The sequence below is a fragment of the Columba livia genome, chromosome 8 (assembly GCF_036013475.1).
Source record: "Columba livia isolate bColLiv1 breed racing homer chromosome 8, bColLiv1.pat.W.v2, whole genome shotgun sequence".
NCBI lineage: Eukaryota > Metazoa > Chordata > Aves > Columbiformes > Columbidae > Columba > Columba livia.
Genome location: NC_088609.1, coordinates 30995711 through 31017589, shown reverse-complemented (window position 1 = coordinate 31017589; position 21879 = coordinate 30995711). Strand labels below are relative to the sequence as shown.

Genomic DNA, 21879 nt, shown 5'->3' with positions numbered 1-21879 from the left:
ACAGAAGGTATTGTGCATATTTTCCAAGTCAAAGCAACTCTTCCTGTGTACAAGGAGGGGCTGAGAAAATGAAGGTTGGGCTTGTCCATATAATTTGGGTTTTTTTTCCATTATCCAATCAGGGACAAGGAGTTTTGCCTGGTGTGAGTGACCAGAAGGGGGATTTGCAGCTCGGGCCTGTGAGAATTCTCGTTCTGTTCAATAGTTGTCTTGGTTGTTCATTGGGTCACATCAGTCCTGCAATAATTAATTAACGGAACACTAGTGCTGGTTCAAGGCTGCTGTTGGAGGCTTCTACTTGTTATATACAATTAAATGCAACTGGAGTTGCTGGGTTCAACCCAAATGCTGTGAAAATCTTTTCATGCTGTTCCTCAGGCTCCAGGATCTGAGACCAGCACCTGTGGCAGCTGATGCCTTCTGTCTGCCTCTGGATTTCCAAAACTGGCTGAAGGGTTGGTGTGTTTTATGGAGTAGCAGAGGAAGCAGCACTGGAATTCCCAATAGCTTGTTAAAACATTTTTGCTTTTATTGTCAATTCAAGAGTTTCAGTGTCACTTCAGTTGGATACTAGAGCTATTAGGCTTACCCGTACCTAATACATTATGTACTTAAAAAATAACATGGCTTTAAAAGGCGGAAGAGTAAAGTCATTTTGAAAACAAAATAGTTTATAGCACTAGAGAGTCACAGTGCAATCGATGGTTTAATCAAACAACTACATTATATATATATATATAATAATATTTAAAGAACATAAATATTCAGTAAATTCACTACAACATGAAAATAAAAGCTTCACATTCTCCCACGCTTCTTAAAGAACTTGGGGACAAAGTGACAGACAGACTCCTAGACAGACCGCTCGGCCTCACAAACACCTCTCGCTGGGACTGGACGTCCCCTGGGCAATCACACTGGGAAGGGATGCTGCAACTAAGCTAGAAGGTTTCCCCATCAACTTTAAAGCATTTATAATCACCACTCCCCCACCCCCCAGATAATATTTAGTGGACATGCACTACTAGTCTATACAATGCACCATTTCACCAGAAAGTCATTAATTGCCTTAAAAACTGCCCCCTCTGCATTCTGGGGCCTGAAAATTGCAGTTTCATGTCACAGAAAAACGCAAGTCTTTCCAGTAAGAGAAAATAACCAAGTTACTCAAAGAAAACCACGGAGTTTTCACATCAGGATCAAGCTGGTCTTCAACAGCAACCGGAGTGGATACGTTTATTTACAAGTGCCAGGCTGGAGAGATGGATGCGACAGAAGGATGATTCCCTCCTAAGAGCATCCCCGAGCATCTGAACACTTCTGTACCAAAACCAGTCTAACTACAGGCAAGACAAAGCAGCAGCAACACCATCTACTGGAAAGCGTATTGTAATATTTCTCACCTATCATAGCAACTTCTTTTGCTTCAGGTGCCGACAGCAGCTGTGGGACCGGACACAACTGCCTGCTGCCAAGTCCGTCAAACTTGAACCTAAAGTTAAGACACTAAATGGTAAACTTCGTCAAGTACTAAAATCGTCTTCCAAAGTGCTAAGCCACGTTTGTTAAAGCTATGGCAAAAAATAAAAAAGGAAAGAAACTAAATCTATGAGCAGCTTCTGGTTGGAGTCCTCCCTCCTCAAACTGGAGCCCGGATAAGCTCCCAGCTGGGGTGGCACAAATTCCATAAAGCAAAGCGTTTGGACGTTGCATTATGTCCATGTGCTGGAATTTTGGGGGATTTGCTTTTAAAAAAGTTTTCGGGGGGTTCTTTACAGAACATTCCAATACATTCACAATAAAAATCTGTTATTATGGGAAATAGAGCAGGGATATAAAACATCCAGAACGATTAAGGTTGCGAGGACAGGATAACAGCGCAGCCGGGAAGCTGCAGTGCGCAGCAAGGCTGGCGTGTTCTACACAGGGTTATGGGTTTGGGATGTTAAAAGGTTTCCGAGTGAGATATTTATTGAAAATGAAAAGCAAACCAGACTCGCGAATCACCTCACGCTGAAGCATTCAGCCCAGTAAACAGGAAGGGTTTAAAGTGTCCGTTTTCTCGCTACAGCTCTATTTGTTCACAAGAAAATTACTCATAAATCTTCCCTAGGGAATCAACCTCAAGCTGCAAGACTCGGAAATCAATCCTCCACCAATTTTTTATGCGGATAACCATCAGCAAATGACAACATTGAACAGAGCCCTTGGCATGTGTGACTACTGAACAGACCGACTTGGCCACCCAATGCTCAGTACTTCCCAGAGGCCACTGTGTCATATGGACGAGAAATCCAGATTTACCTGGACAAAATGAAGACATTCCAAACCGGAACACTCGTTATCATGCATTAGGAACAAAAAAGCATGTCAACCACTGGAATGCACTGGAGAAGGTCATTTAGTCTCCTAGGGAAAAAAGCAAAACCCCAAAACAAAGACTAAATTAAATACAACCCAGAATACTGTCTAACCATATTAATAAGTATACTGAGAGAGCCTGAAGGCATCACGTGTGCTGTCCATGAAGATAAAGGTGGTGCCTTCTTTTAATATTAAAGTTGTAGCTATAAAAGAGTTAGTCCCGTCTCTGTTTTCCAGCACAGCTTATTTATGTTCCTTTGTGGGTGCATAGTACAGTTCCATGGGTTTGTTCACTTTCCAGTACTTCTCGCTGACCAGTTCCAAGGAAAACGAGCCGTTCAGTACCTAGAAGAGAACAGCAAAACAGAAATGAGAGAAATGTAAAGGATCTGCCTTTTATCCACAAGACTTACTTCATTCAGATAAATGCCTAAGTGTAAGATCAGGCTCAGAGTTCAATCTGATTGTGACGCTGCCACCTTTTATATGTATATTCCGAATTCGGCAGCTGAACGGAGGGATCTGCCGCCGGTGCACCCACAGCGGCTCACAGGGAAATATTCGAAGCCCACATAGAAAACGAGAAACGTCACCGCACGCCAGACACTTCTGGTGCAAGAGCTACCCGCTCTTCAGACAATCTCAGATGAAGTAACAATTTTCCTCTTCAATTTTAACTGTAAAATTGCGCCATAAGTCAGCTGGTTGTTGCTGGCATTGCTGGATTTTTCCCAAGTAATTTATGTGCCTGTTTTTCTACTAACCGAGTTTTTGCTCTATGTGTTTTCCCGCAGAGGAACTGATCTGCTCCTAAATGCACAACCTGGTGCTGTGAATTTTACCCCTAAAGCCAACTCAGGAAAAGTCCAGCTGCGTGTATTTCAATCAGACCTGTATCAAAGACATATCAAAGCTCAGTTTTCCACTGCTCACCGTGAACTGCCCGTTGGCGGTAGCGATGTAAATGGTATATTGCTTCTCGCTGGCCGTGTCCAGGTTCATCTGGTTGGATTCTCCTTTGCTACGAAGCTCCTCCAAAGCCAACCTCACCGCCAGGTACTTGGACAAGTGATCCACGGTGGCGTTGCCCGAGGTCTTGATGTATCTGCAGCAACAACAGCGATAAGACATTTGAGTTGTAGGTATGGTGAAAAGCCATCTGCAACGCCCCTAAACATTAAGCATCAAGCTTGAAAAGGCCTGGAGAAGTTCACAAATGAGAATATTAATTGCTTTTCCCCAAGACATGCAAGCAGCTTATCGAAATATAGCGTTCTAAAGTGTCCTTTCATCTTTTTGACACTTGTCCCACAGGCCCTCCTGCTCTTGGGAGGGAGAAGACAGCGATGCCCTGTCATCTGCTCAAAATGAAAAACCCAATGTCAAGGGCTTTTCAGAGCTGCTCATGGCTGCTGAAATCTTCTGAGCATAGATACAGCCTCAAGTGCCTGGACAGAAAGCTGTACGGTGGGACAGCTGCCCACGCAACACTCTGCGCCTCGTCACTCTTCCGTATTGTCTCACTATCTGTTTTCGCTTCAATTATTCACGCAAGAATTAAAGGCTGACGCAAATGCCTCTCCCAGAAGCTTGGTTTTCTCTTCGCCTTTCAGAACGACCCCCGGAACTCCTTTGCAATTCCAAACCAAAAAGAAAAGCTGGCTGAAACTTTAGAATATATTTGTAGGCGCTACAGGGAGATGTCTCGAAAGCCAGGAAGAGATGGGAGGGAACTCCACGAGACTCCTTGTTGCTGCAATCCAAAATTTCCAGTCAGTGCTTGGACCGGATCATGAAAAAAATGCCAGGAAAAGCTTCCAGCCTATAAATCCCTTTGACACAAAGCTGCTCTAAAAACTGCTGACACTTACGCAAGGTTTATTTACTCCTAAAGAATCTTATTATAAGTAGAAAGGGGTTGATATTATACCATTATCTTGGGAACTACTGGAAACTGCAATGCTAGAAACCCTTAACAACATCTTTATTTGTGATTAAATCAAAGCAGACTGTTACTGCAACAGAGTATTTTTTATCACAATTGAGCATCGACCTGACTTGCAATGGAAAAGGGGGAAAGTGTGCATGTGGTTGAACAGGATGTCGTACAACCGATGTAAATGGATTTTTCAAAGCCCAAGAAGTGACAGAAAACAAAAGCACCAGAAAAATAAGAGCAGAATATCCAGATAGGACATGAAGAGCCATAAGCGGGTGTTTACCTCGTCTGCGCGCTGTCGTCGTTCTCCATCAGGGTGGGGTGAGGCCTGAAGACCAACTCGATTTCACTCGCCCCGTCCATGACGGGGTCTATGGCCACGGCTGTGTTGTTATTGTCCAGTTCTAGCCCCGAATCGTCTGATGTTTTGGTTCTTTTATTGCTGGGTCCTGCCTCCTGGTTGCTGTGCGTCGAGGCGTTGCTGCAGTGCGAGCTGTCGCCGTTGTCCTCCGCGCCGCTGCCGTTCTCAATCTGCTGCTTCTTGCCCCTCTGTAACCTGAGCAGAAAGAAACGGGTAGAAATCAGCTGATCCACACTCAGGATTCCCCAGTGTACAGGCCCACGGGGTTGGTACAACGCTCCCGGTCTCTGCCGTGCCAGAAGTCAGACCTGGGCACACGCAAGCACTAAACATTTCAGAGATTTTAAAATTTAAATTAAAAATTCTATCTTTCTGATAAAAAGATACTCATGGACAAGACTACAGACTTTTTCCTATCCCTCAAACACCTTTAAGGTAATTTTTAACTTCATACAGTTATTTTTCAGACCTTTATTTTCATCTAAATGTGAATCCACCTGTGATGAAAAATATAAATCACACTGTGTTTCACCACAACACGAAGTCTGGGGCCTCTTTCCCAGCTGACTCTCTTAGGTCACCCCTAGAATGTAAACACCCCGTATCCCAGCCTTGTGAATTAAGTCGCGACTAAAACCTAAATTCTGGCATTACGTGCGTTTATTTGCACGTCAGGGGAATACGTCGGTACAGGATTTGCCGTGTTGCAGTTTACTATCAAAGAGAAGGTTACACGTGGACAAATGAGGTGGGTTACATACCTGTTCATGGCCTGAATCTTTAATCCTTCCTCGATGCTGTGACTCAGAGCTTGCTGGTTGTTGTGTTTGCTGATCCTTGCCAGCACTCGCTCCTGGTGAGCTTCGTATTCATCGCGGCTGGGATAAATTTTACTGATGAGAGCGTCGAAATTGGGATCTGGTCTCAGGGATCTTTTTGAAACGAGCTTTTTACGACACGTGGGACATTCTTTGTTGCTGGATATGAATAAAAAGGGAGAAAACAGTTACAGTTCTCCAGCAATAAGCAAAGTCTGCCCTAATGCTGCAATTCTTGGTCAAAGAGCTCACCAAGACTCAATATTGAGAGTACATCTGGAATGAGGCTTCCGTCTTTTGACAGATCAGGTAGTTCCAGACATTGAAACAAAAACCCCAAGCGTATCTCCCTGCTTCTTTTTAACATATGTTTAAGGAAACTGTATTTAGACTGAAGAGTTCAGGAGTTCCACTCTGCAACCCAGTTCTTCCCTTAACCCTCTGGCTGGATTCTCACCTAGAAAAAGATGCACATCTAGTGGAAATTACATTAAGGCATTGTATTTCTGGGGCTCAGAGAATAAAACGAAGACTAAGGAACCTATTCTGTAGTTCAAGCACTAATTCCTGGCAAAATTAAACCCAGAAACTTGTCCTTCCTACCATTTTGTTGTCTTTGAACTGAAACGTCAGGTTCCCACACTTACTTTCCTGTGAGAGGCGTCAATGGCTGCAAGACCAATGTCTTTACTCCTGATGGTTTTGTTGCTGCCCTCTAATGTATTTTTGCTAATTACTCATCCGATTTACACAGGCACGGCAAATAAGGTGTGACCTCAGAAATAGATCCCTCATTGACTTAATTGCTCTTGGTGACCTCAGAGTTCTATCGCTTTGGGGAAAAGGTGAACTTGTAATTGAAGAATATGAGAAAAATTATTTATGCTTTAAGTTGTTTCAGTAGCAAAGCCTGGAAAGCTTAGTCTAGAGTAAAATCCTTTTTCCCTGCAGTAACGATTCCGTACCCGCTCCTGAGGGCTGTGATGATACAATCGGCGCAGAAGCGATGCAAACATTCTTTTGTCGTCATGGTGTTTTTTAACATATCCAGGCAGATGGGACACATGAGCTCGCTGTGCAGGCTCCTGGGCGACACCACGATCTCCAAGCCATCGGTGATTGCTTCCTAGCGTTAATTAAGGTAAAGAGTTCTTTAATGGAATTTAGACTGCATGGTTCACTGTGCTTTTAAGGAGAAACACGGTAAAAAGGCAGAATGCGCATACACAACCACATCAAATACACTGCTAAAGGAAGGAAAAAAGAAATAAACATCAAACCAGCTTATTTTTCTAATATTATAAGACAGGTTTTTACTTGGAAAGACTTTTTTAAAGAGTATCCTTTAAAAGAGGCAGTTAACACTCCTAAAGGGAGAAGAAAACATTAAACATCAAGCTTTGAGTTCTAGAAAGCATTAAAAAGGCTGCTCCATGAAGGCCTTGAGCCCGGCTTACCTGAGGCGTTCTTTGCAACTCGTACAAACTGAGCTCCCATGTTTTGCTTAGAGGCTGCGTCCCGTTGGTCTGCACGGCTTGAGACATGCCTGGGGAGAAAAAGAGAGATAAACTGCATTTTCCGGGATCCAGCTCCCTCGCCAAGGGCTCCTGGGGCCAGCGGGGTGTCCCCAGGTCACAGAGACACACGGTCCTTGTGCCACCAATGGGGACAACGTTTCTTTGTCCCACACGCTGATAATCCCACGCTCTGTGCTGCTCCGGAGAAACTAAAGGAGTCGGTGAGCCGTGAACGCTTTGCAAACATCAATTAAGGTTGTTAAACAGAAGCGACACGAAACTCAAGGCCGGAAAACTTGGGCTGCGTGGTGCGAGAGCTGCAAGTGCCACCTGATGCGGAAAATGTCCATCAACGTCCACTCGTGGGTCAAGCGGGGTCCACTTTAACCAAATCATACATGAATTATCAGGGTTTTGCTCATTTTTTGTGTCAGCAGTGGCAGACAAGCGTTCCTGGAAGTGGAAATAACTGCTCCACAACCAGAATTTGCTTGCAGGTAAAGGCACACACATCACCTTTTCATTTAAAAAACAACACACAAACATAAATCAAACAAACCCCCCTCCCACCCAAAAAAAAGACCATGCAAAGAAACTGTTATGTTTTCCCATCAAAATTGTGGGATTGTTGGGATGTGATGGGGCAAAACTACCACGCGTGGTCACTGCAGATGTGTGAAAGAATGGTCAAAACATCAGAAGAAAATGATGTTTCTGAGCAGAAAATATTTGCACACTGGAGGAGAATGGACAGACCTCCCCATCTCTCTAGAAATAGCTGCCTTGAAGCAAGAAAACTTATGTATGTAACCACAGAAGAGGCAAGATATTTCTATAGATACAGATATTTCTACTGGGTGGAAAAAGCAGAAGTGCTTTTTTCCTTTCTTGTAACGCTTATTTTTTAAATTGAGGTTTGTATTTCCAGACCTTCCAACCCGCAGCCAAATGCAGATTCTATTGATACCCACCAGGTACATCATAATCCAGCTTCCAATCCATCAAATTCCATGTGAAAAGGGTCACCCTCTCCGGAGAGTGAGGTTACTTTCTAAGCTTTAATTAATTGTTGAGGGAAAAGCAAGAGAAACAGTGCAGCAAAGATTATTAAATCTACTTTTATCCAGGCACTGAAATTAGAGTTTTCTCCTGAAAAAAAGGAAGGGGGTGAAAAAAACCCTGACATGAAGTGGCCACATCCACTATTATGTCTAAGAAGTAATAAAGGTCCAAAAAGGCGTCAAAAGAAATAGATGACAGACCATCGACTCTGATTTTGACTATATATATATATAGTGCCTTAATAATACAGATGACTTGTCACAAGAGACGTGTTTCTCTGTGTGGATCAGAAAAGCAATTTAAGTTATCCAGAGGTACGGATTTAATTATGGTATTAAATGACAGATTGCAAAGCAGCAATGTTGAAAAAGTGTACAAGTGGCAAAGAAAGGACACAGTATTTCTCTGTGTTCTGGTTTCCACAACTATTTAAGTTAATTCTAGGCGTACAGAAGTCAAGTCGTTCGGGTAAGACCCTCGGGTCGGCAGCGATAGCACTTTCAAATTTGAAAGAGGACAAACGCTGGCCTGGAAGCTGGAGAGATCCACGTAGTCCACTCGATTGCCTTCTCTGCTATGTCCGAAGGCAAAATTTGAGGAACAGTAGAAACATGCTCAATTCCAACATGCTGAAAAGCCCCTTCCCACCCTGAAAAATCAACCACAAAAAAATCACATTACACTGCATGGAGTTTTTAATCTGTTTGATGATCAATGAATAAGCTTCCTTGGTTTTTCCCCTGTTCCCCTAGCACGTTACTGGACATCAGGTTGGATTACATTTCTTCACGCTGCTGAAACCTCATACGGCAACATCAGCAGCTGGTGTCAGTATCAAAGGTCAAACTCAACCATCAGGAGAGGCATTTTGACCTAAAATTGCACTGATCTAATAGAAGAACCTCTAGAGTTGGCCAACACTCAAGTCAAGCCTTATGACCAAGCAGGAGGAGATCGCACCAGCCCCTTGCTCTCAGGTTCAACAGCAAAGAGTTGGGCAGTTCTACTGACATCTGAATGGCTGATTCTTTCCAAAGCTACAAAATTAGGAAAAGTCTTTAATAAGCCCAAGAAAGATTTTTGTTTTCTGTTGTTGATGCTTTGTTCAGAGCAGAAAATATAGAAGTGGAAAGTTTCTGGATGAAGAGAATGACATGCTTTTATTAACTACTACTGGCAAGGGGAGAGAAGATAGAGTATAAATATAAAACCTTACATTTATTCTTCAGTCTGGAAATTCATTCCACTGAAATCTCACGTTCTTAAAATCAGTTGGACCGTCACTGACGTATTTCACTATCCCTCTGCACCCCTTGCAGCATTTTTTTGTAAGTCTTAAATATCCATTCTCTGATGCTTGTTTTTCCAACTCAAGATACAAAGTGGATTTCATCACAACAATATCTACTCGAGTTTTCAGCTGTTCAACATCTCAGATCTTTTCCACTTTATAAATGAAGAAGATGGGATCTCTTCTTTGCAGGTCACACGTGCTAAAGTTGGGAACAACGCAAAGTCAGGTACCCCCGATTTGAAAAACTTCTAATACACCACAACTTTAGACTTTTAATCGTTTTTTACCTTTCTGGCCTTGTCTCGGCCCTCTGGATATAAGGAACCAGTGACAGGACACCAGGGTGATACGATGGGGAGAAGCCACATTCCTGTCAGCTCTTGGAGCCACAACTACTTGTTGCGATTTATGCTATAGCCAGGGGGAAACTCTTGTCAAAAAAACCCAAACCAAACCAAAAACCAAGCCTAACTAATATTATAAGGATCCCTACAATCCTTCAGACTGACTCAGTCTTCGAGGACAGTAAAATTTAAGCACAAACTTGGTACTTGCAGAGTACACACAGCTGTCGCTATCAACGCAAGGGCTGGCGGATAGAGCCAGAAGAACGAACGACAGAGCTGAGAGCCAGAAACGTTATGAATCTCTCCAGGTTTGATCCCTCCTCACTCCCTGAAAAAAAGAGAAACAGGCTAACGTTTACTATTTAGTCATAAAACTTGCTGAGTTGCTGCGTGTCGTTTAGAGGAGAAAACTGGCGGATGAAAAGTGGGAGATTGTTAAAAAGGATCAGAAGGTGTAAATTTGTATTTCTTTGTACCCAGGATGTTTCTCATTTCTCCACGTTGCCAGAACACTAAAATCAAAAGAAAACAAAACGCACCTGTGCTGTTCTTAAGAGTTTTCATTGATTTTTATACAAGGCAGCTTTACCCACACGTTGAATAGCTCTCTAACTAGAGCCGGTAGACGAGACTGCCGGCTTCACTAAAATACACCACATCACTTCATCTGAAAGACTTGCTATTTAAGCCCAATTTCCTCAGAAAAACGGGCCTACACAACCTTGCTCTTTGTGTTCATCCATCTGTAGATGATTTTCTTAAAAATATATATATATATTAGAAAAAGAAAATTGAAGACTAACAGCTGGGGTTTAAAAACATAACAACAAAATAAGTCTTCTTCTTGAAGCGCTGGAAAAGAGGCAGTTATAGGAAAAATAATGGTACGGAAGAGCCGATCAGAAAAGAGCCTCTGATCTCCTGCCTGCTCGCTGACTGGGGAATTGATGCCGGCAAGTCCTTTCAACGCACTTTACAAGCTTTTATACTGAAATACACTTAAATATTTGCTAAAATATCGTGATGAGTCATGGTAGGTTGGGTATTCGGGTATCCCAGTCCTGAAACTGGCCAGCAGAAATAAAATCCAGCGGGACCAGCAGGCTCCGGACCGCTCGGAACTGTGTGACACTGCTCCTGCTCTTCCCTACTTCACCTTCCCAGAGATTTACCACCCCTAAGTTAGCCTTATTTCTCACAATTTGTCATTGGTGACAATTTAAACAGTTCCTTAGGTCTAGCTTTGAACTAATCATGATGGTGGCGCTGCTTTATAACCAGGGAGCGGGGGACTTGCTGCCAGATGACATCCAGAGAGCCCTCACAACCTGAATTACTCTCCAAAACACTTTGCAGGGCCTATTTTAGCCCAGGCAAAGAGACCAGAGGGTGGAATGGTACCCAGCAGCTGGAAGAGAGAACCCACAAAGCCAGCTCAGCTCTGGCCATACCGTACGAGCTGCTATTTAACACTAACCAGTCTACTGAGCTCTGATACTTCCCTCAAAAACACTTTTAAGGAAAAAAAAAGCATCAGGCTCTTCAAAAAATAAAATACGCGCATAGTATTGAACCCTTAGAAATCAATTCATTTTTGTTCCAAGTGTTAAAAGGTAAATATTTAGACTTAAAACAGTAGGAGAGTTAGAGCTCTGTTTGGTACGCCAAGTTCAACAGCACCTTCAACCATTTCCATTTTTACTTTCCAAAGGATTAGTTCTTTTAAAAACAGGTATCGTGGTGCAGTTACTCTGGAAGCTTAACAGGATTAGAGTTCTACATTTTACTCTCTCCAATACTGTAAATAGTATTAGGGACAAATTGAATGTTTTGACAAAGTATTCGATTCAATAATTCATTTCAATTTACTCCATTAAAGCAGTCTGAAATTGAAGGTTTTGCTGCTTTTACTTCCTGGCTAAGAGCTTGATTTAGAAAAAAACATCTGGATAGACACTATTTGAAGGAATTAATCTTCCCTGTAGTTCATATTTTATGTTCAATTGTAATTTAGGGCAACTAGGACTAGATTACAATCCAATACTTCTACTATTCACTCTTTTCTGAAGTTTTATTCCTCTCCGGATCTCTGAATCCCTGGGATGCAGCCAAATCAGGTCTGGCCTGGAGCTCATTTTATTCCCAGCTCTGCAATGAACCGCTCAATGATTCTGAACAAGGATGTCACCGCGTTTGTCCGTGCCCCCCGCATCCTCCTCTGCTCCTTTATTGTCACCACGCTCCAAATCATCTCTCAGCAAGTTTATATTGCATTCGCTATCATCAGGATATAACTGATCTCAAAAGGGGGTAAGCCAGAGAGAGGAAGGTCTTACTAAAGTGGGTTTATTTCATTCAGCTTTCAGACCTTGTCCTGTCAAGTTCATTGAACTATCAAGTTCAATGTCACAACACCCCTTACAAGGAAGGCTTTCACTTCTTTATATTTGCAAATTGACTTCAGTATTATATTAGCCACGTGTACAGTTGTCTTCTCTTGACACAACCAGTCTGGATCTGTGCTAACAACAAATTCCAGCTCACTGATCCATGGTCAGAGTTGCCACCAAACACAGCGTCTCTGTAGTGCAGCTCACCTCCAACGTGCAAGGTTTGAGTTGTCAGGCTCGCAGACATCTGAGAGATATGATCTGGCATCCATCATCATTTCTGATAGTCACTAAAACCAGATTTAAACTCTTTAGGAGCTTGTGCTGTGGACGAGTTCCACGAGCCAGACCTCAAGCAACAACTGCTTAAGCTACCAAAAAGAAAACAAGAAGGTGTTGGCCATGACAAAAGGCACACGGGCGGACAAAATAAACTGCTGAGCATCGAGCGGTAAAATTCACAAGGGAAACTATTGCCATGCTGAAAGCATCAAGCCACAATGAGAGGACCACTAATGAAAGGTCGCTTCAAGGAGGTGGTGGGATCTCCACCCTTGGGGACAGTCACACTCGACTGGTGTCGCCAACAACCTCATCTAACTGGCCCTGCGTACCAGGAGGTTGTACTGCATGATCTCTACAGGTCTCTTCCAACCCAAATTATTCTAATTATGGGGGTATCTCACTATTGGACAAATTTATACTTAGTTTTGCTGTACAGAAAGTGACACAGCCAAGAAAAGCCAACGGCAACGACTACTAACGGGGCAATAAAGCACGGCCATAAAAAGCTGAAGAAACCTGACCAGGACATTCTCCTACTCCTCATGTCTTTTACAGCCTCTGTGGCTCAATGTGAACATCCTCCTCACCTACAAAAGAAACATCAGTAGGTTTTTTGGGGACTGCAGTGACCAGTAGCTTTAAACAAAGCAGAATCCATTTGTTTGAACTGCATGAAAACAGCAACAAGGGAATTGAGCCTTTCGGTGCGCAGGATGTTAGAGAAAATGTCCAGCTTAAGCTGGGAGTTTCCTCCATAAACACATGATATAACCAACCACATGTTGAAGAAAAAGAACACCCCCTTATATATCTTCTGGCAACTTGTGGAATCAGGAGTAAAACTCACAACTAGGTATTTCTGTCTAAACTGGAAAATTAACATATAAGCCCCAAAATACCACACAAATGTTTTCGGATCATATAGTTTCTCTCTTCTGTACACAAATTGGTAAGCAAAAACGCCTTGGGTTTTGACCGTCTACTGAAGCTCCCGAGAGCTGAAGGTATCTGCCCAAATTTAACATCTGTGGCTGTTAGAAAAGAGCTGTAAGTGGTGATGGATTAATGCAAATTCATGAGGATCAGATACAGATTACAAAACAAATATTATCAAGTGAATAGTTTCAGCTGATATCCCAGAACACTTAGAAGTACATTAATGAGCTAATTTCAAAATTATTACCAAATACTTTATCAGTTAATATTCTATCGTAATGTCAGAGAGCTCCTTTGTAAATGCCTACTGCATTTAAAAGGGAGTTGTTAGCAACGCTTACACAAAGCCAGTGTTTAAAATACTTTTGCACACATTAACTAAAATGCTACCATCTGCAAAGCACAAAGTCAATTAAAAGACTATTAAAGATGCCGAATTAATACGAACTATGAAACTGAGACTTCAAATAGCAATTACACGCTCCAGAAGTCAAATCTGATAACAAATAATGAGTATTTACACCGTGCTTTCCACCCTCAACGTATATCAGCTTGCGAACAAACACGTCCTTGGACTGTATTTGTGGGATAGACACAATGAATTAGAAAAAAGTGAGGGAGGAGAGACACAGCTACGGGTTGTTGTTACTCTCTATCTCTATGAAAGAGATGAAACCAGCTCACCGGCAACTCCGGGGGCAAGAGCCTTGCTGGAAAATAGGACACAAATCTGATTCTTGTCCGGGCATCATCCTGGGATCTCAAACTGTTGCTGGGTTTCATTCTTCAAGAGCAAACCTGGAAAACCTGTGTTTGAGCTAAACCAAAGAAACAGAAACTAACTCTGAATAAAAATGTATGAAAATAAAGACTGGCTGGGACTATCCCGAGGCCACACATGGCCATAAACAATCATGTGTATTAATGCAAGCAGTCTGACTGTGGTGCATGGTACAGTCGACGTTTAATGTCATGAAACATCTCAAAGCAGGTCTGCCCTGCTCCAGGACACTCTAATTTCAATTATCAGCGTGCATCACGCCATCCTCCAAGTGTAAGCGATGGACACAAAGTGATAACCACCCTGACAATACCATTTGAGCAACGTCCGGTTCCCTGCCATCCTGTTCTCCTACTTTTATTTACAGAATGAAGAGATTACCATTCAAATGTTTTGATCAATTACATCATGGCCGAGAAAACAATTTAACTATAATTAAACCAGAAAGCCAATATTAAAATTACACACAAATTTTACTGTCAGATGAGTACATGCAACTCCCACTGAACGTTAGATAAGTGATCGGCTGGCACAACAAATTTACTAATACAATAAAATTATTTGTGTGTACATGAGTGCCAGATGTTCCCCACACTCAAAGTTGTGCCAAGTTCCCCATTTAAAATATAAAACCAGGCTGTTCTGTATGAAAAAAGGACATATTCTCCTTTTCTTTATAGTATTATGTCACCAGAATGTATATTTGGAGAAGCCATACATATGCATTTCTTCAGGCTCACTGGAAAGCACATCAGCTGTAAAATACCTTGTCAAATTCTCTCATTTGCCACTAAAAATCAAGTCTAGATTTCTCAAGATGGGAAGCTGAGACCCACTGTAAAGGTCACTCTAGAAAGATTCATATTTTCTTGCTCTTATCCCATTACTTTCAATAATGAAGTTTTTCATCTAGAAGAGACTCAACTACATCAGAAGGTATTTTACGAACCTCCACGCTGGAAGTACATCAAGACTAGGGAAGCCGCGTTTATTCCCAAAGAAAGTGTTATAAAGCTCTTCATTTTCAGATGTTCAAACTGAGGAATCCAAAGTTTGTCAGCCTATGCAGAGCAGGTAACAAAGAGAATCAATCTCATTTCTGCCCCAGAGCACTACCAGTTAGGAGAAAAAAAAAAGGAGAGAAAAACAGTACAATTAATTCAAGACCACAGACTCAAAAATGTCCTAAAGCAGCCAGTAAAACCCAGGAATGCAGAGAAACCCGAGGCACCGGCGCAGCTGAACAGCATCGGCAGTCCGTAACACTTCAGATGTTTTCCCGATGTGATTGTCCCTCTCGATCACACTTGTTCTAAGTTTTCAGTTTTGCTGATAACTAGTCCCAAACTCCAGTTTTCCCACGACCTGCCCCATAAACTTAAAAGACGTTTATTTTCAATGCGAAAAATAAATAAATCCTTTGAAACCCAAGTAACGCCACCTGATGCCATTACCGTGAAACCTCCAGCAGGCTCCCGCTCAGATAACGTCTGACAAGAGAGGGGGAAATAAAACTTCTATTGGCATTTCTGAAACACAGCAGCTTGCTAGCACAAGGTCTTTTACAGTTTCTACACTGTATTTGTTCTCCTGAGGAAGAAAGTGGTTTTGCCTGGTGCAAAGACATGGGATCTTCCAGCTAATTGCCACTCACCATTAACCAGACCAGAGCTTAATTGATCCCTGGCAGCATTTCCAGTCTGGCCATCAAGCTGCTCATCCTGGCCTTCCAAAACATTAGTGACCTCCTACAAACCATCTGCTACACACATGTACACCTATAGAAAAATGCAATGAATCTAACGCTAATAGAAGCGACCAGCGAGAGAGGATCTTCCCATTTTAGATGTGAAGAACATTAAAAAAAAGGATAGTATCAAATTAAACTTTTGATCATACTCAAGGGTATTACAGTGTTAAGAACAGTCACGTACTCTTGGACATGACAGATTTATGTGATCTTAGAAGTAAAGTATAATGGCATATAAGCACTATATGTCCGTGTACATTGCTCTTACGCAGCCGACACTCAAACTCGAGTTTATTTTAACGAGTTCCATATTCCCAGCAAGGGCCATCAGGTTTTTTGACGCTGCCTCCTGGACCACTCTGTCACTGTCAATAACCTCAGTCCTCAGCGTTCAACAATCCCGTATCATACCCTCCTAGACATCTCCTGAGCTGCAAAAACTGGAATATACAACATGATCACAAACATTGCCCACTGTTCTTATGCAACACGTAGTTAAGATCAATCACTAAAGCTAAAAAAACCTGCTACTTGCCCTTTCACAGCACCTAGATCTTGTCCAAAGTTGAGCACTAAAATGTGATACAACAGTAGCACCTTCTGCCAGGACTGAAAAACAAAACTGATAGAGGAAAAGCATCTTTTCACTCCTCACATGAGCCAATAAATCAGACAAGCGCTTGACCTAAAATTTGCCAAAGACCTTTGCCAACAATGTATAAAAAATGGAAAACAGCCATTACTTAGCCATAATTCAGCCCTATAAAGTAACAATATTAAATGGAATTCTGTAGGTAAGTGAGCAGAATTGCCATTTTCTCTGTTATTGGTTAAGTTTTATGCAAAGTTTCTCAGATTATGAAGCACGGTACTGTAGTTCTTAGCAAAGCTCTCAAGCTCTTAGAGTTAAATCAACCTTAGACTCCAGAATTAATAACCAGTTGTGACAGACAAAGGCAAAAATGCCTTTATAAAATCCTGCCTAAAATGCACTTCAGTACTGTATCAGATCAGAGGGATAAAAGACTGAAAACTCTTGGGAGCAAACAAAAGTAAACCTTCAAACTCCAGAAAAGTTTAATCTGTGACAGCAACTAAATACATACTAACAGCTCAGGAACGACACTTGTTGCCTTAGGATATTTTTAATCAGACTTTTTTTTAGTTTGTTAAATTCTTTGCCACAAAATTCCTTCCTCATGTCCGGCCCCAATCTCCCTCCTTTAGTTTAAACCATCACCCCTTGTCCTATCACAACAGGCTCTGCTAAAAAGTCTGTCCCCATCTTTCTTATCGGTCCCTTTTAAGTCCGGAAAGGCAGCAATAAGGTCTCCCCAGAGCTTCTCTTCTCCAGGCTGAACACCCCCAAGGTTGTTGGGATCCAAGGTGCTTTTAAGTAAATTTTAAGAAACATCATAGAAGCTCAAGCCCAATGTACTGTAAATCAGGTGTACTGCTCGCCCTGGCCTACTGGGATCACATCGAGTGAGCCACTTTGTTATCCTTCAGCATACAACTCCTATCCATCACACTTACTAACAGAAATGGCAGCACGCAGTAATATTCTCATGAGTTTATATTGTGGGAGAAATTCTGAGAATATCAAATCAAGAAATACGCTTGGTTTTTTTCAGTTTTTCCAGAGCTATGTTAGATAGCCACAAAAATTTCTCATCCACTTACCAGTGATCACAGAGAAGTCAGCCACAACCAGTCTTCTTAATGAGAACGCAAGACAGCTTGGTTATTAATAAGAGAAAATACACTCCCCCACAACACTTGAGAGACAAAGATTCAAGTAATCTTACGTATGATTGACTTAATACCTAAAATAAATATACAGAAACAAATTTGTTAGTTTGGCACCCAGACAGCTTTCCTCTAAAGCCGGGTGACAGCTAACAAGGGTTTGCGTCTCTCTCAAATAAAACTGTACACTTGGTAAACAGTACTACAGGAGCAATACTTACACGGTTTAGACTCTAATCAGCCAAAACAGTTTCATTTTACCCCTGAGTGGTAAAGAGTAAAGAATGGATTAGGTTTTTAATTAGATAGCAGAACACTGCTGCTAACTCCCAGGTGTTCACAAGAGAGCTGCACAATCCAGAAGTTGAGGGGAGGCAGAAATGGATAATTCCTCAAATATTTCTCCACTGCAACAAGTCTAAGCAGCTCCGTAACACCGAACGCTGCTCATTCCTCAGAAAACTAAGAATTTAAGGTCGGCTTCAAAGGCCAGTTATTTTCACCATCAAGCAGGACCAAGGTCAGGCTCACCAACACCCCTGCTCCAATCTCTTTTCTGTTTGCATCATTATTAAACTGCTATTTACTCATTAAAAACAGGCTAAGGGTATTTAAGCAAAACCAAGAAAAGCGGAAGGAATCCCTTTACTCCGCTACTTCTTTCATGCATGTTTTTCGAACTGGTGCTTCAGTAACAGTAGATCCAGTGCTCCTTCTAAGAAAACACCCGAGCACTTGCAGACTTATGACTTATTTTTGAAGCTCCTTTTTCCCCATGGCTTCTTTCCCCCATTGTATTATTTTTATTAAGCAAGGGGAAGAGAAACAGTTAAAGAAAGCTGAATAAATTCACATATCCCAACATCTATTTCATATAAGACTGATGGCTTTCCTATAGGTGCCAACCGTATTTCTATTTAATTGACAGCACAGCCCTGAAAACACCAGAATTCTGCTCTCATCACCCAAGATGCCCAACCAAGTCTCTATACTCAACATATTACCATGCACCACACTTAAGAAACAAAGTGTCATTGATAAAGGGAGCACCCCATGCGATTTATTTCACTGGCACTTGCACATTATTTCACGTTTAAGCCATGAAAGGCAAAGCTTTTCTTGGCAATGGCAGTAGGGCTGGTGTTTCAAAGCTTTGAAGCCAAAGGTCAAAATTTCAGCCACTGAAGAAGTTAAAAAATCTGCGTTCCGCTACTATTACGAAGCTGAATGCTGAAAATAAGAAGGCGTCTATTAAGCACCGTAAATAACAATTCCAGGGCCAATAAGGTCTAAAGATGGTCTGAACTTATTTAAGCGTCATCACTGAAGTGTACCATAACCACATCTGTCCAGTGAAAATGCCTCCCCATCTCCAAATATCTGACAAAGCTAATCCTTCAAACCAGCACATCTTTTAATGCAAAATATACTGCTTATCAATATCTGCTGCTGTCAAAGTGAGAGCCTCTGTCTTGGCTGACAGCTCTGAGCTCGACATGATATATAAAAATGTCAAATTATCTCATTACAAAAGTTCTTAATGAAAACATACATGAATAGAAATGAGGGTACCTCTGCGGGGAACTCCTATGACAAATCGAGTCTTTGTCACTGAATGAATGACATATTTGATTAAAGAATTTTCCCCAAGCAAAAGTAATGTTACCCGCGCACCAGTCACGTTTTTTCAAATGTAAGCTATTTCCTCTAATCCTTAAAAGCCTGCGTGAAACGCACAGTTATTACACAGAGCTATAACCACCTCCAAACAGGAGTGGATTATCATTTATCCTACTGGAAATCATCTTTCTCCGCTGGATTTCTATGAAATGAGGCACCTGATCCAATTATTTCCCATAGAAGAGTGTCTGAAAAACAAACAGCTTAATAAAAATCTCAGTAATATTGCTCAGTGTCCATTTTACATATACACTATGCTATGGGGTGGGATCCAAGAGAAGCAAATTATTTTGAAGAGCCAGCTATGACAGACTGTAGAAGTTGGCAAGAAAAAGGTTCTAAATTCCTATGGGAAGCAGCAAGAGCGAGTGTGAAGGGAGGAGACGCATCTTCAGCCGCCAACAGTGTCTTTCTGCACCTGATGCCCGGTCGGGAGCGATGACATTGTCAGCACGGCAGCCGGTTTATCAGCATCACGCCTCGCAAACGCCGTTCGGTGACACACTGACACGGCTTGGGGAGAAACAAAAGGCGGGGAACGCAGGGCAATAAATCATACAGAATATCCTACGTTAAGCCGGGGAAATGTATTAAAACAGCAGTAACGGGTTGTGACTGTTCACCAGCTCTCCCTCCTCCAGGGAGGCATCTGGCTGTGTGGTGTTACGGAATGCGGCGGACGCAACCTCTGCCTGCAGCCTCCAGAGTAGAGATATACATAGAGATATAGATACATATATTTCCCTCAGGGCTTGCGGAGCTCCCCGCGGCCACGCACCACGGGGGAGCGGCCCCGTCCCCCACGGCCCCGGCCTGTCAGGCGCTGGGGGCGGCCCCTCCTCCGCCTCAGGTCCGGCACCAGACACCCCCCGGGGCACCCACTCCGGCCGGAGGCTCCTCGCCCTGCGCTGCCCTGCGCTGCCCTCCCCTGCCCTGCCCTGCCCCTCCGGATGGACAGACCCGACGGGAACGGCCGCGGCCGCCCGGGCCCCCGCGCCGCGCTCACCGGGCTCTCCCCTTAGGCCGCCGCGCCGCTCGCTGCTGCCGCCGCGCCGCTCGCTCCCGTCGCCCTCTCCCGCCGGCGGTGCCGCCGCAGCCCCAGCAGCACAATATGGCGAGCGGCAGCCTCCGCAATGGAGCTCGGGAAATGAGAGGGGAGTTACATATTCATGGCCGGGGCTGGGCAGGGGGAGCGCGGATGGATGGGGCTGCGGAGAGCGGGCCGCCCAGCGCCCTCCTCCATCCCTCCGTTCCCCGCCCCGCCGCCTGTCAGCGCTCCCTTTGCCCCTCCACTCCGCCCGGCGATGCGGCAGCGAGCTCGGGGGGGCTCCCAACTCCCCACCGCCTCCCCGATACCTCAGCCCGCGGCCCCTGGAGAGGGCAGTGTAGGGGAAAGGGACCTGGGCGTCCTGGGGACAGCAGTGTGACCATGAGCCAGCACTGGGCCCTTGTGGCCAGGAAGGCCAATGGTACCTGGCGTGGGTTAGAAGGGGGTGGTCAGTAGGTCAGAGAGGTTCTCCTGCCCCTCTGCTCTGCCCTGGGGAGACCACACCTGGAATATTGTGTCCAGTTGTGGCCCCTCAGTTCCAGCAGGACAGGGAACTGCTGGAGAGAGTCCAGTGCAGCCACCAAGATGCTGAAGGGAGTGGAGCATCTCCCGTGTGAGGAAAGGCTGAGGGAGCTGGGGCTCTGGAGCTGGAGAAGAGGAGACTGAGGGGGGACTCAATGTTTACAGATAGATAAAGGGGGAGTGTCAGGAGGATGGAGCCAGGCTCTTCTGGTGACAACCAATGGTAGGACAAGGGGTAATGGGTTCAAACTGGAACACAGGAGGTTCCACTTAAACTTGAGAAGAAACTTCTCCTCAGTGAGGGTGGCAGAGCCTGGCCCAGGCTGCCCAGGGAGGTTGTGGAGTCTCCTTCTGTGCAGACATTCCAACCCGCCTGGACACCTTCCTGTGTAACCTCATCTGGGTGTTCCTGCTCCATGGGGGGATTGCACTGCATGAGCTTTCCAGGGCCCTTCAACCCCTGACATTCTGCGATTCTGTGATTCTGTGGGGGTGGCCATGCTCCCTGAGGTGACACCGCACTGGACGGTCGGTGCTGTCTCATATTTTCCACTCCAAACCACCGAGGAGCCTCCCCAACCCCACTGCGTGTGTGGAGCCAGTGGTGCTGGTACCTCCGTGAGGGCTGAGGCGGGATGGCGGTGGCCAGGCTGACCCTGTGCAGTGCCTGTGCCTCATCGCCAGGTGAAGCAATGGGGCGAGGATGTTAAATTGTCTTTGCGCAAGAGCGGGTCCACCATTCTCAGTATCAAGCGGGCCAAACCGATGGCCTCCGTCTGGCCTTTGCTGGGCTTTTCTCCCTGAACGTGGCCTCCAAGCTCTGTGGCTCTTCACCGCTTCTCATTCTTGGCCGCCTTTCCGAAGAGAGGGACATGCCCGCTGTTCAGAGACTGTGAGACGAAGCCCAACGTCAAGGTGCGCTGCGCCATCTTTACATTCCGCAAACAGGGGCCAGGAACTGAAGCAAGACCTGATTGTGCTCGTCTTTCAGACACCACAATTCACATCAGACATTTTTCAAACATCTTTAATCTCT

General features: G+C 43.9%; 1 protein-coding gene across 2 annotated transcripts; it reads right to left on the bottom strand.

Annotated features, from left to right (window-relative positions):
* Positions 1 to 506: 506 nt before the first annotated feature.
* RNF2 (ring finger protein 2) lies at positions 507 to 20411 on the bottom strand. Of its 2 annotated transcripts, none has more exons than XM_065072786.1 (7): positions 20280 to 20411; positions 6940 to 7028; positions 6448 to 6608; positions 5426 to 5641; positions 4587 to 4859; positions 3298 to 3469; positions 507 to 2709 (listed from the first exon to the last, which is right to left on the bottom strand). In XM_065072786.1, the coding sequence occupies exons 2-7, from the start codon at positions 7024 to 7026 to the stop codon at positions 2608 to 2610; spliced, it is 1011 nt and encodes a 336-aa protein (XP_064928858.1). In that variant the 5' UTR covers positions 7027 to 7028; positions 20280 to 20411; the 3' UTR covers positions 507 to 2607. The 2 variants fall into 2 exon arrangements, with proteins under 2 accessions (XP_064928858.1, XP_064928859.1); XM_065072787.1 differs by lacking the exon at positions 20280 to 20411 and adding an exon at positions 20234 to 20252.
* Positions 20412 to 21879: the final 1468 nt, after the last annotated feature.

Bases quoted from the DNA above. Each gene is read 5' to 3' on its own strand.
- RNF2 (XM_065072786.1), bottom strand. From the start codon at position 7,026: ATGTCTCAAGCCGTGCAGACCAACGGGACGCAGCCTCTAAGCAAAACA. The intron at 6,609-6,939 runs GTAAGCCGGGCT...AATTAACGCTAG, and splicing joins AGTTGCAAAGAACGCCTCAG to GAAGCAATCACCGATGGCTT. The intron at 2,710-3,297 runs GTGAGCAGTGGA...GTTCTCTTCTAG, and splicing joins CCGCCAACGGGCAGTTCACG to GTACTGAACGGCTCGTTTTC.